This window comes from Apostichopus japonicus, chromosome 8, assembly GCF_037975245.1.
Source record: "Apostichopus japonicus isolate 1M-3 chromosome 8, ASM3797524v1, whole genome shotgun sequence".
In the NCBI taxonomy this organism is placed as follows: domain Eukaryota; kingdom Metazoa; phylum Echinodermata; class Holothuroidea; order Aspidochirotida; family Stichopodidae; genus Apostichopus; species Apostichopus japonicus.
In genome coordinates, this window is record NC_092568.1 from 1,117,803 (window position 1) to 1,130,765 (window position 12,963).

The window sequence follows — 12,963 nt, forward strand, 5'->3', positions numbered from 1 at the left end:
GGCAAGCAGGTGTGATATCATAGTTGCACGTACTGGCAGCAAATTATTATTCTTTCTTTCTATTTTTCACTTCATTGTCTTGACCTTGGACGGGATAGGGTTTCAACTTAAACGTCATATTCATTTGCTTCCAGTTCACTTTTGCTACAAAACGTGTCAAATTCATATGCTGTAATCTCGAACCGCTATGAAGGCATTGAGTGCAAATTTCACCAATATTCTTAGAATGCTTCACTTTCATCAGAATGGCCTCTCGAATATCTTTGAACAGATCTAGGCGATGTTTTTTTTAAAGACGGTACGGAGGTTGGTGTTTGTGTGCTACGTGCAGGAAGGGGTCAGTGTTCATCACTACATCGTGCGAGTTTGAAGTAACTTGTTTTAAGAAAATGATATTTACAAATAAGTCTTACACTTAAGTGGGGTATTTGAAAACAATTTGAAGCAGTTCTTACCAAGTACTGCGAGGGTATCTTTAAATGCAAGACCATATAGCACTCAGCATGCCTTGGAAACATGTCACGTATAGGCACTTAAACCATTGTTACCACCAAATTGAGGATGGTACTGCCCTCCCCTCACTCACCCGTCCGTGCCACACTTGGTCTAAAATTGTAGTATGACTTCCTCTACCGTCTACCTCTACAGTCGTAAACTTTGATTTCATTCGATATCAAGTGCGCCCTCGTTACCTATTTCTGCAAGTTTCTGATACCCAGCGGACCATTTTGTGCAGAGGCCAAACACATACCCCCTACAGATGAAGACCGAGTTAATAAAGATTTAGAAAGGACACAAGCAGACCATTATAGGTGGCATTGCATTCGTCAAGGTCTGTTCAAAAGTTGATAAGATGGGAGCCATAATGTCAGAAACATTGTCAAAGACATCTTTCTCATTCTACATACACTTAGTGCTTCTTGATATGAATATCTATGGTCTAGCAAAAAATCTAATGCAGAAGTTTGCATGCTTATTGTTTAGGGTGGGAAGTCTATGCTTGGTGGAATGATGAGGGGTGGAGGGAGGGAGGGGGGAGGGGTTAATAGGAATGTGGAATCAATACATGTCACATGCATAGGATAAAAAGCAGCTGTCCCCACATTTTGAAGTGAGTTCTGTTTCTGGCATCATTGCCTATTCTAACTAGAGATTCCCCAGCACAGCATTGCTGAATCATCCAGGTGGAATCCTTTGAATTAGTAAAATGATAGCCAGTTAATCAAATCATCACACAAGTTTCTTTTGTATAATTCATAATCATTCAAGTAGCTTTGAGAAGACACAAAAACTATTGGATACTACATGTAACATTTTTTTGTTTGTTGTGTTCTGATTTTGTTATTTCTCGTTTTCTGATTTCTTTTCAGCAGTATGAGTGTTGTACTAAGCCCTGAAGCTTCTTCCACTACTATGCTTTGAATTGACCTTAATTTAACATGTAGATTAGATTTTTGATTGAAACAAAAATGAAATGAAGTAACTTTCCTTACAAACATTAGAAGACTGCTAAAACTGCCCACTTAAATCACCTGCTGGGTAGCTAGAAAAACAAAATTCTTCCGATAATGGGACTCACATCCCACTGGCTCTCTGACCCCCCTTGACCCCTCCCTCCCACTCCTCCCTCCCCCACTTTTTGAAGACTCCCTAGGATCCTACATGTTGTGAATACAAAATCCATGCCAACTCCTCTCCTCTGTTCCATAGCACTTAAATAAAGGTGCAGCTCACTTATCACAATGAGCTTGAAAAGTTTGCTTGCTTGCCAAAAAAACCCCCAAAATGAACGACACAAAAATAAAGCAAGGGTCACTTGTTGCCAACAAATTTTATTTTGTTTTTGCATCAAATGGAAGAATCAAAAGTACAACCAAAATGAGATGGGAACAAATGCCACAAATCATTTCTACATGATAGTTATTCTTACAAATCCCAAAACATCTCAAAAATTAAATGATCACTAGCAATATTAATATTAATAATAATAATTATAATAATTAATCATAAAAAACAATGTTACTTACAGCAACACATATTTGTAAATTTTTTTCAATGTTCCATAAATTATTGTTGTTTTTCTTAATACTTTCACAGCAATACAAGAGTCTTTTATCATTAAGCAGAAGATTGATTACCAGACAACACGTAATGCCTCTCACCTTTGGTGCGAAAACAAAATTACCATTCACAATTAAAGGAAGAAAAAAAAAAAGAGATAATTTAAGCAAGGATTTATAGTATCAATTCTAAATCAAATCTGGATAGTCTCCCCCATCGTCTCCCCCCTCCCTCCCCCCAAAATATAAATAAATAAAAAAGCCTCAAATATATGCACTCAGGATTCTTAACACTAGGAAGTGCTATATGTCACGTTAAGATCCGCAACTGTGTTGAATTTCTCCATAGAACAGAAATTTTTGCTAATGAGGCAAAAAGCGTTTTTGAACCATCGCTCTGAAGGGTTCTCCAGAAAACAACTCTTTATTTAAGATCAATACAACAAATTAAAATCATAAATTCACATTCAAACACCATTTTGATGTAATATTTTATTCATATTTTTGCTTTATAAGGTGGGCAAATCAGTCCACACCCAAAGTCACTAATGGAATCACATTTAATGTGACTGCTTCAGGAGGGGCTCTCCAGTTCGAGAGCAGGAAATGTGAATTTGTGTTGTTTTATGTTGACGAACTTGGTTGAATATGTTAAAATGCTGACACACTGTAGAATCCTGCCAAGTTTTGTAGACTCTTCGTACCCTGCTCAGGCATCTCAAAAGTGGGGAAAATAATACTATTAAAGGCGTTTACTTTGGAAAATACAAAGTCCATAAAGTTTTAAATGTTTTGAAGTTTATCCACAATGTTTTCAATAATGATAATTGATAATAATAAAAAACAAACACTGGTATTAATACTAACATATAAAGATCAAATACTTGTTGAACTGATTTTAAACAAAAATAATATATAGTCTCCCATCCCAGCTTCCCACAGAAATGGGATAGACAGGGCTTGGACCCATATGCTATTGGTGTCATAGCACATATGTACAGCAGGAAGATATAAAAAACCAACTACGTGCTTCTCTCAACTATTGAAACGAAACAAGCGATATCAAAACACTGACTGGCTGCTCCGAGTTGCTCCTTTGAGCAACACTATCATCTTCGATAGATACACAGGTTGTACAAGTCATTTTTACATGAGTAATAAATTTACATTTTTTAAATACATTAATACAAAGAAACATAACTAAGAGGGAAGGAGAAGAAAAAAAAAGACAGAAAATATATATGGACAATATTACAAATTTACGTACAACTTCACCTACTCGTATACTTCGAACTTTAAAAAAAAGAAAAAAAAAACTGTCTTCAAACAAATTCAGTTTTTATTAATTATTGCAAGCAAAAAACAACCAAGTTGTCTCGCTGTAACAAAGAAATTTTGGACCTTCAATGTTATCTGACAAGTCATAATATGTACTTGTCAATGCATTTCTCATTGGTATAAAGTCTCAGCTTTTTGATATTAAAACTTTCCATAATCTGTCCATGTGATAGACACCATTTTAAGTTCTCAAATCTGCAAAAAAATTCAACTTGGTGGTAGGGAGAGATGGTCTTCCACTATTGGCTTCTGACTTAAAACAATGTTTCACTGCAACTGATAGACTATTTAACATATGTAAAGGCTTCTTCAAAAAAAAATTCTCAAAAACTGCTGCACCCATCTCTCATCTTAAACTTTTCAAGACTTTGTAGCAGGCCTGCCCATGAAGTCTTTGCTTAAGCACCATAAATGAGGTAGCCATGTCATGGTATCATATTTATCTCTCTCAGACTAAAAACAATTTTATGTTCCACTCCTTACCCTGATCCACCCAGAGAAAGCAGTCAACCTTTGACATCAGGTTTTTCAAAGAAACACCGACTGAGTACAGGCCACAAAGCATATGGGACATTGTTGAGTTTAGCATCGATGACCAATGCAGTATCATTATCCTAATCAATTTATTAAAAAGGCCTTTTCTGAAAGATTTCTACAAATCTCAAATTCTGTTGCCATTTGTCAGCGAATCGAAATAAAATGCAGCCTTGTACCATCGTTTCTCCACTGGACGGAGTGAAAAATCACTGATCACAAAAAACAGCTAAAAATAGCAGTATTTTTAATACCAAACTTATTTTCTGTACATGCAAAGAAAAAATGTAGAATTTCAAGCGGATGAAATGATACTCTTCATTCAAAGATAATACTGCAGATGAAGAGTCGACTCCTTGCAATGTATATGAAAGAGAAATAATTTGCTGATCCCAAATTTTTCCTTCTTTTTTTCCCTCCAGATTTCATGGACAATTTTTCCCTTTATCTAGCATCAAAAGTCAGCAGAGCGATAAAGCATGGAGAAGATGAGCATAGATACAACAACACCAAAAGGGCAGTCATAGATCAACAAACGTTTTGTTACAAATATTAAGAAAGAAATCCTTGTGGAGAATAGGGATGAAAAGGATGAACCACATATCTACTCAGACAACAAAGAAAACTGTTTCTATGCGATGAATAGACATTAATAAATATTCATGTGTGTTGACTTTTTGCAACAAAGTCGGCTAGTCCAAAGCTGATTATGATTGGTGAGTGTGCCACTAATACAATCTTAAACTTCCTGGTGGAAGTTGCTACAGACTAAACGTGGTTATTTACCGAGATGGCGTAAAAAGACCCCAACAACAACAGCAACCTCAAGCAGTGATGGAGCATGTGAAGACATAAAAGCCTCAAATAGTGATTTCTGCTGTCACAAAAATGTAGCGATTCTTTGCTATTGGCTTAAAGTCCTACATGAATATTTATGGCATGAATGAAAGCTCAACTGAAGGTTGCGATGCTAACATTTCTATAGTATTTGCTACTCTCTCATGCTTATCACACTTTCTTTCATGGTTATCTTCAAGTAGGAACAGCATAAAATTTGCACAAAGCTGTTCAGAACAAATAGTATGTTAAACTTCCCAATGGAAATTGCCAGTTTCAGTGTTCAATGGACAGATTCAGTTATATGAATATGCATAACACAACACCTGCTAAGGTTTCAATTTCTTTTCTCCTATGGGAAACATGACATGTCTCCTCGAACCTGATGCTACGTATAATCTTACACAATGCATGTGAAATAGGCTATTAGAAGGTCAATAGGTCAAACGGCATGTGAGCTAAATGCTAACGAAACCAATTGGAGGATAGGGGAAACAGGTTTCCTGCCCTTGTGAAACTTTGAAGCTTGCTTAATGGTAGCTGAGGTATGCCATGCTATTTTTCTTTCTATCTTCTTCTTTTGAGCACTTTCCTTGTTAGCATTGAGAGAGTGAGGACTGGATAGGTGTACTTTGACTGTGACTTAACCAGCTGACCGGTCTCCCTTCTCCTACTGAAACTATGACAAGGTGATTGTCCCTTACCATTCCCCCCTCTCCCTGCTGGTCCCTATTACCCACACCTCACCCCTCCCACCTTCTTTCAGGAAGATTCTGATCAGGCCATTGACAAACAATTGACTGGTGATATCAAGTGATAACAACATTCGTGCCATGGGGTCACACAGAGACTACACAACAATGATATTTTACTGAACATTTAAAACACTAATGTCAGCCAGGACGCTAAACACCTAAGATTCTGAAAACTCAAACAGTTGAGTAAAACTGAAAAAAACTGTGAAAGGACTCGGACTAAACACAAAAAAATACTCCTGCATTTTTTGCTGTCGACAGAAGCGAAAGCTTAAAATGCAGACAGTATATATAGGATATGATAGCACACACAAGGCAACGCAAAATAATTGACTATCACTTGGCATCTAGTATTAAAACAACTCGACAATTCTTTCTAAAACTTGCTTTCAAACCAAAGCATCAAGATACAAGTTGGGCATCGATGCTAAAATGTTCAAAAAAAAACTTCTTGCAAAGTATTCTTTCCTTGAAAACATTTGGCATCCCTAGGATTCCTTATATATTCTATTCTTTAACTTCAACTTCAAGTTTCTTTTTTCACAGGAACAAAAGATTTCCTTCTACCCTATACTTAATTAATTTGTTTTTCTCTTCCATTTTTTTTTTAATCTTTAAAACATAGCTTTCTTATTGGCACTACCACTCATTTCTTTGTTATTTCAAGGAGGGATTAAAATGTTTCTTTTCACCAAAAAAGCCTGCTATTTCCTTTTGACTGATCATGCATTTTGACAAAACTACACAAACACAATTACCAAGTACTGTACAGAGTAATGAATGGCTAAACATGCATATCGATAAAAACAAATGGAGGGTGATATTAAACAGGATGAAATTTGGACATGAAAAACTCACAGTGAAGGATTATTTTCATTCAGGTTGCATTAATTTATCCAATAGGTTGCCTATTCCAACAATACTTATCTTTTGAGATGGGAAGTATAACAACCCCCCACCCTCCCCCCCCCCCCAGATTTGCCCATATGTGGGAACAACTGGCATGAGTGTGTTTCAATGTGCACAAATGCTACTACATATATAAAACATGGTAACAACATATTTCTCTTAATCTTTCTAATTACAGTTAGGCTCAATTCCTCTGGTATGTTTGTGCAGTAGGCTAGCAATTATATGACATTGTGATATACCTTCAAAGGGCAAATTCTTTCACACTGTAAGAGTATTATCACTGTTCATAACCAAATCACTAAAGGGTATTGATGCTACAACATTATCATTCTTTTCTGAACAGACAAGATACTTTTATGATGTATCCTGACATGTCTTCACAAAATCCCCCATCTCTGAAAAATTGTCCAGAGTCTGTTTTAAAACTAATAACCTGTCCTAAATTAGCAACGTTCTAATACTTTGAAAAGTTTCAGAAGCATACATAGACTCCAGCCAATGAATATCAAAAACTCTGAGAGACACTTACTGAAGATGAAAAACTTGTTTTTTTTTTAAATTCTATATTTTCTGTTGATTGTCATGACTCATGATGCTCTCAGTGGGTGATGTATTATGATACTGCAGCTGCTTGATTCGACATTAAAATATAAACACTTATTGCAACGCAAGATTGACAGTGATAGTAGTACACAGCACAGAGTTTACCCATACTCACAACATATTACTGACTCTGTTTAACATATCCTTTATCCTGCTCCCTATGGAGATGAAGAGAGAAAGATGAATAGATGAAGTTAATGGTGTTAGTCTCAGAACAAACCAGCTTACCAAAAATTTGCCTCCTACCTTTCTCAAATCTCCCAGCCATCTCCTAAATTCTACCAATTCTTTAAAGACTGTGATATCTAATATTTCTTTGACAAAATTGTTTTAAGCTAAACTTAAAGGGTCAAAAACAAATGTACTTTCAACAATTTTAGGTTTCGGGAAAGTCTGCATTAATGGAAGGTTACCTCTACACTCTATCTCAACAATTCTATCGATCTTTCGCCCAATTTGAAGCTGGGAAGTTCTTAATCCTTTGAATATATTCAGATCACATTCGGTCTTCACTTCAAGCAAGAAACACAAAAAGGTGAAGTTTTTTTGTTTATCAAGAATGCAAATTCATTGAGTAATGCATATTCATTAAACTGAGTAATTCATATTCATAAGACTGTGACAGACACTTCATTGTGTTACAAATGTAACGCTTGGCTTGCATGCTTGATTGTATTAAGTATAGTCAATGTGTATTGGACTACATGTTTAAATACCTGTTGCAAATTAGGCAAAAGAGAGAGAAACACAAAATTAAAATTCTTGGAAACATCAAGAAATTACCAAAATTGCAAACTAGTACTTCAACAGAAAAAGACTCTCCATGATTGTAGTCAGGACAAAGCAATATGAAGGACAATATTTTAAAGTTTACTAGTCAAAAACAACACTTCCACTCATGAAATTGAAATAATTAATTAACATTAATTAACTTATGAAACCAAAAAAGAAAGAAATACCCTCAAGTGTCAAACATAATATATTTAAAAATGAGTAAATATTGTCCCTTCTAATAATAACATATAAACCAAATCAAAATTTTCATGGCAAGGCATTAAATGTATAAAGCCAGAAAAGAAAAAAAATAACAACACATTAATAAGCCTATCAAAGGTCATATTTCATTGTTTCCAAACAAATTCTTCTACCAAAAGACACTTTTCAAAGTTCTTAATAAATCAATGAAATTACTCTTTTATGTTAAAACAATCACAGGGAAAAGTGTTTCTGTAAGCAAAAGTTAAACTATTTCGACACAATCGCAAATAGCCAAACACACATTTTGATACTTGACTGAAGTCACAAAGTCTCTAGCATATTTATGAACTCATTACGGGCAGCTCCAGAAGAATGCAACAAATACATGAAGTTTTCTAATGAAAACTTCTAATGGGCATTATTGTATGTCTGTGATGTTTTTCTTAATGTCTCACTTTGTTGTTGTTTAAAGAAGAAAAAAGTATTCACAATCCAATCTCAAGTTTCCTCTTTCCTCTATTATTAAATATGAATTTCACATTTACTTACTGTCTCTGAATTTCACATTTATGTCCTGTCTCTGAATTTCACATTTAATTTCGGCTTCTGACATTGTTATAGCACTTTGTATTCTGTGTAATAAGCTCTGTACATTCGCATTTGTCAAATGTTAGGATCGAATTCACGCTCACTGAGCCTTTGCTAAGCATAAAACCTTTTTGTAATCCTTCCCTTTTTCTTTCTTGACGGAACAAGTCCAATGTTATTCAGAAAAGATACTATAGTATTGGTGGTTTTGACAAATCAAGTCCATGTTAATATTCAGAGGTAAGATTAGCCAATGTTAGCATTCATTACCGAAACCTTATGTAAATCAGGGTGAAAGGGTTGTTTTTTTAATAATAATTTGCTTTCTGCTGCATTAGTCATTTTTCTCTCTTCTTGTTTTCCGTCCTTACAGGTTTTTGCTTGAAATATTAAAAGCAATAAATACAGAACAGAACCTGATTACAGGGGTTATAGGAGCTGAAAGGAGTCAAAAATAAATAAAGGATGGAACACTTTTTAATATTAAAGTAGTATATAAAAGGGTATTTTCATGCAGTACAAAGGATTGCATTTAAAATTAATTCCAAAACATAATACATTGAAAAAAGTGCACACATTCCACTGTTAAATAAAAACTGGAATAATCGAAATAAATTCAGGAACAGTTTTCTACAAGAGAGGAGGACATCACTGCACAGACAGGGTTAACATGTTCAGAGACTGGCAGAGGAAACATATTCATCTCGGGAGGATCGGCTGAGAGCGGGACTGTTTCCGAGATGAATGTGAGGAAAAACTTGACGATGACTGGGATGAGATGGAGAGAAGTGGACGGAGAGGACGACCTCCAGAAGCAGGTCATGAATCTATTACAGACAGAGGATATGACCTTCGACCTCTGTGAGCTAAGCCGAAAAATGACATCTATGGAGTACTAAAGCCTTCTTCCTCTTTTAGTGTCCCGTGGCCGTGATCCAAATGAAATGGCTAGATAACACACATGACATGACGTGACCAGAACATAAAAGGTTAAAAATTCCAATCAATCCCTAAACCATCACTCTCGCCGTAACTACCTCGAGGAGAAGTCGGTGGAGTTCCTGAGCCAGAAGCTGAAAAAATAAGGTGAGTGAAGGCGATAAGATGGTGGCCGGTCAAAGGTCGAAGGGAAGGAAGGTTTTACAAGCTTGTAACCACCCCCTGCCCCCCCCACACCCAGGGAGTGCCATGATATATCTATCTATCATTCTATCTATCTATCTATCATTCTATCTATCTAAAGAAACCTCTTTTCATATCTTGGCTTCCTTTTTGTTTCTGAGAGTCCATATTTTGACCATTTCATTCTAAAGTTACTTTCTACATGAATTCCATAATTTTGCCAGGGATCACTTGGTATTTTTTGTTTGTTTTGCCTGCCAGTATCACAAGGATCCACTATTGGTCATCATTCACATACATAGACTATCAGACAAATCACTTCCTCCTACTAGGTATTTCTGTAATTTCACAACAACTGTAACTGAAAACCCTAACCGACAAGTTGACGAGCAATATTCCGCAACTTTAGTCAAATCTTTGGTGTTGTTTATAGGTGGAGAGGAAAGTCTCTCAAAAGCTATTTCAATTCGATGAGCAAGATGAAATACAGACAAGGTGCAATCCACTTGTGACTTCGTAGTCATTGGTGCGTCTGACTAAACACTGGCTAGTGAGTGGTTAATGGAAATAGTTTGAAATCCAGCAAAACCAAAACCAAGTATGATGTGTGTTAAAGGCAGCTAAATAATGTGAGCAGCTTATGAGGTGGTTAATTCATGCATATTGAGAAGAAAACTCGTAGGATGTGAGAAAATGATCAAACCATGCAAATGAGCAATGAAAAAAGGAAGAAGAAGAAGTGTGTAGACAAGAGGAGATGACGTCAAAACCGATTTTATCAATATTATAAAAGGATATAATAAAAGAAAGACCTGAGAATTTTATTTGACTAGAAAATAGAATCAAACCTGAATCCTCAGAAACGGAGGTCCTGTGGTGAGGAGGCCAATAGTGTTGACCCAATTCTAATCAAACTCCAAGAAGTTATTTCCCAAAATCTGTTTCTAATTTCCTAATCAGGTTTCTTTCTTTTCATATACAAGGCTTTGTACAAAATAAATATTTCTGAGACCCCCCCAAAAAACCACCTTCATATTTACATTATTACTACAGTTGATCTTTGTGATGCAATTATTGTTATATCCATTAACTTTGTGAATCCTGCCTTCCTTGTAAAACAAACACTTGATAATGAATAAAAACAAACTAACATCCTCAATTATCTGACAGACATGTCCATCGACTAAGTAGAAAAGCCTTTCAGAGGAATACGTTTACAAAGGAAGGGAAAGGAGAGAAAATCTATTAAAGTGATTATATTAAACAACATCAAAATATCATAACCAGGATACATTCTAGGAAGCACACAAAGGCCAATTAAAACGAATTGTATTGCAAAAAGAGAATTTTTTCTATAGATGTCCAACTTATATGGTTCTGCACTCTATCTCCATTCGAATGGTAAATTCATGCCTCTCCAAAAGTGAAGGGGTTGGGGGGATATCTTTTCTTCTTTGAGAAGTAGGAGCATCTTTTGTGAGGAAAAGCAAGATAGATAGATAGATAGAAAGAAAGAAAGAAATAAGCTCTTTTGACCAAATCTTGGTTTTTTAGTAATTAAATCTTTGTAGCCATTCTAAAATGTATTTCTCCCAAAAGGTGAATTAGAGTTCATAAAGTCACAATCGTCATTTGTCCTTATGTTATGGTCACATGTGCAAATAATTTTCCACAGGGAGAGGAAATAATAAGATTTCTTTGGTAGTTTTTCGTCCAAGATGACAGATCTACTTCATTAATATGCAGAACTTAGATTTAACCTGAGAACCTGCTGATCTATTATGTACCAACCAATGCTTAAACAATGAGGGAGGGAAGGAGGGGGGGGAGGATAAGAGGAGTGACCGATACCATCTAGAGCAGTACTTCTTATTTTGCAGGACTATGGGAGCTCCTCTCGGATAATATTTAATATCTATTCATCTGCCCCTTTCAAGGAACCTAAGTAACATCTGGTAACAAGTTTTCTTAGACAGACGTAGTTTAACGATGATCAATAATAAGGAAGATGAAATATAACAGCTAAAAGTGGCTCGTGTCTTTACTTGCTACTGCTTTGTGACTACAGCTTTCTGCGACACATTTCTAAGGTGTTATGTGTGTTTGACAAGGCAAATTGGAGAGGGAGAGGGGATGGGAGGGGGTGGGTGGTTGCATTGACACAATTTGACAGAACTACACAGGTTAAGCAGTTGGTGTCCAACTATGTACTACTTCTTCAAACTAGTATTTTATCATCTATAATTAATATCTTATATCCCACTCACAATAATCAATCAATCTTTCAAAAGATAATATATCCTATAAATGTGAAGAAATAAGATAAATGAGGTACTTCTCAACAAAATTGTGATATTCCTTTAAAAATTGATCAAATATGCCTTGATAAAAAAAAAGTAATATCTAAAGTTTACACTGAGGAAAACAGAATCAATCCCTCCAACCAAAAGTTTAATTCAACAAAAATGGATTTTTCTATAAACATGATGATTTAAAGTGTGCACTTCCGACAGGCAACATTTTACTACTGAGACTGGTAAAATATGTTTAACTGAACACTACTACGAGAGCAATAATTGCACACGTTTTGGGGAGACAGCTCTGAGGGGCATACATAGAGGTATGACTGTGCCTTTTTTCCTAGCAGAGCTGTGATAAAACCTAGAAAGGGAAATAGTGCATGAAATATTACCAACAGCAGGGGAAGCAGGTGACTAAAGTTAATCTACCTACGAAGGAAGAAACATTAAAAAAATAAAAAATAATTTGTTTTTACTTGTAGTGAGCCATTTCATCTTAGTCTCTCCACATTCTTGGTTTCCTTTGAACTTTAAAACACAAAGTAAAACAAAATATATCAAAGACAAACAAAAGAACAAAAAACAAAAAAACAATTGGGGGAGGGCTGGGGCAAGGGGGGGGTTAGATACTCAAATGAAAGAGAGAGGACATCAAAATCAACTTCTCAAAATGTTATGGGTTTGGAAACAAGAAGAAAATAACAAGAACAACAAAAAAGCATCCACTGTAGTTTTGCAGGTCAAAACAATCATATCAGGGAAAAAAGAATGAAAAGAAAAACCTTATTAGAAAAACAGAGGTCTAGGATGCCATAGATATAACTTCCTGAAAAGTGTCTCATATGATGCTTATGATTCTGAGAAGCATTTTATAACAAAAAATAATTATTAGAAAAAGCCCTAGGAGATTAGTATTGCATAACTTCCAACGAGGAA

General features: G+C 35.5%; 1 protein-coding gene across 4 annotated transcripts in view; it reads right to left on the reverse strand.

Annotated features, from left to right (window-relative positions):
• Positions 1-1,812: 1,812 nt before the first annotated feature.
• The window catches only part of LOC139971200 (serine/threonine-protein kinase MRCK alpha-like), a 124,285-nt gene continuing 113,134 nt past the window's right edge, over positions 1,813-12,963 (reverse strand). For 2 of the 4 annotated variants that reach the window (XM_071977460.1, XM_071977457.1), the window contains one exon: positions 1,813-9,678. In XM_071977460.1, the coding sequence (XP_071833561.1) occupies positions 9,639-9,678 (40 nt within the window). In that variant the 3' untranslated portion in view covers positions 1,813-9,638. Of the gene's footprint in view, positions 9,679-12,503; positions 12,556-12,963 lie in introns of all 4 variants that reach the window. The other 2 variants (XM_071977459.1, XM_071977458.1) reach the window with 2 other exon arrangements.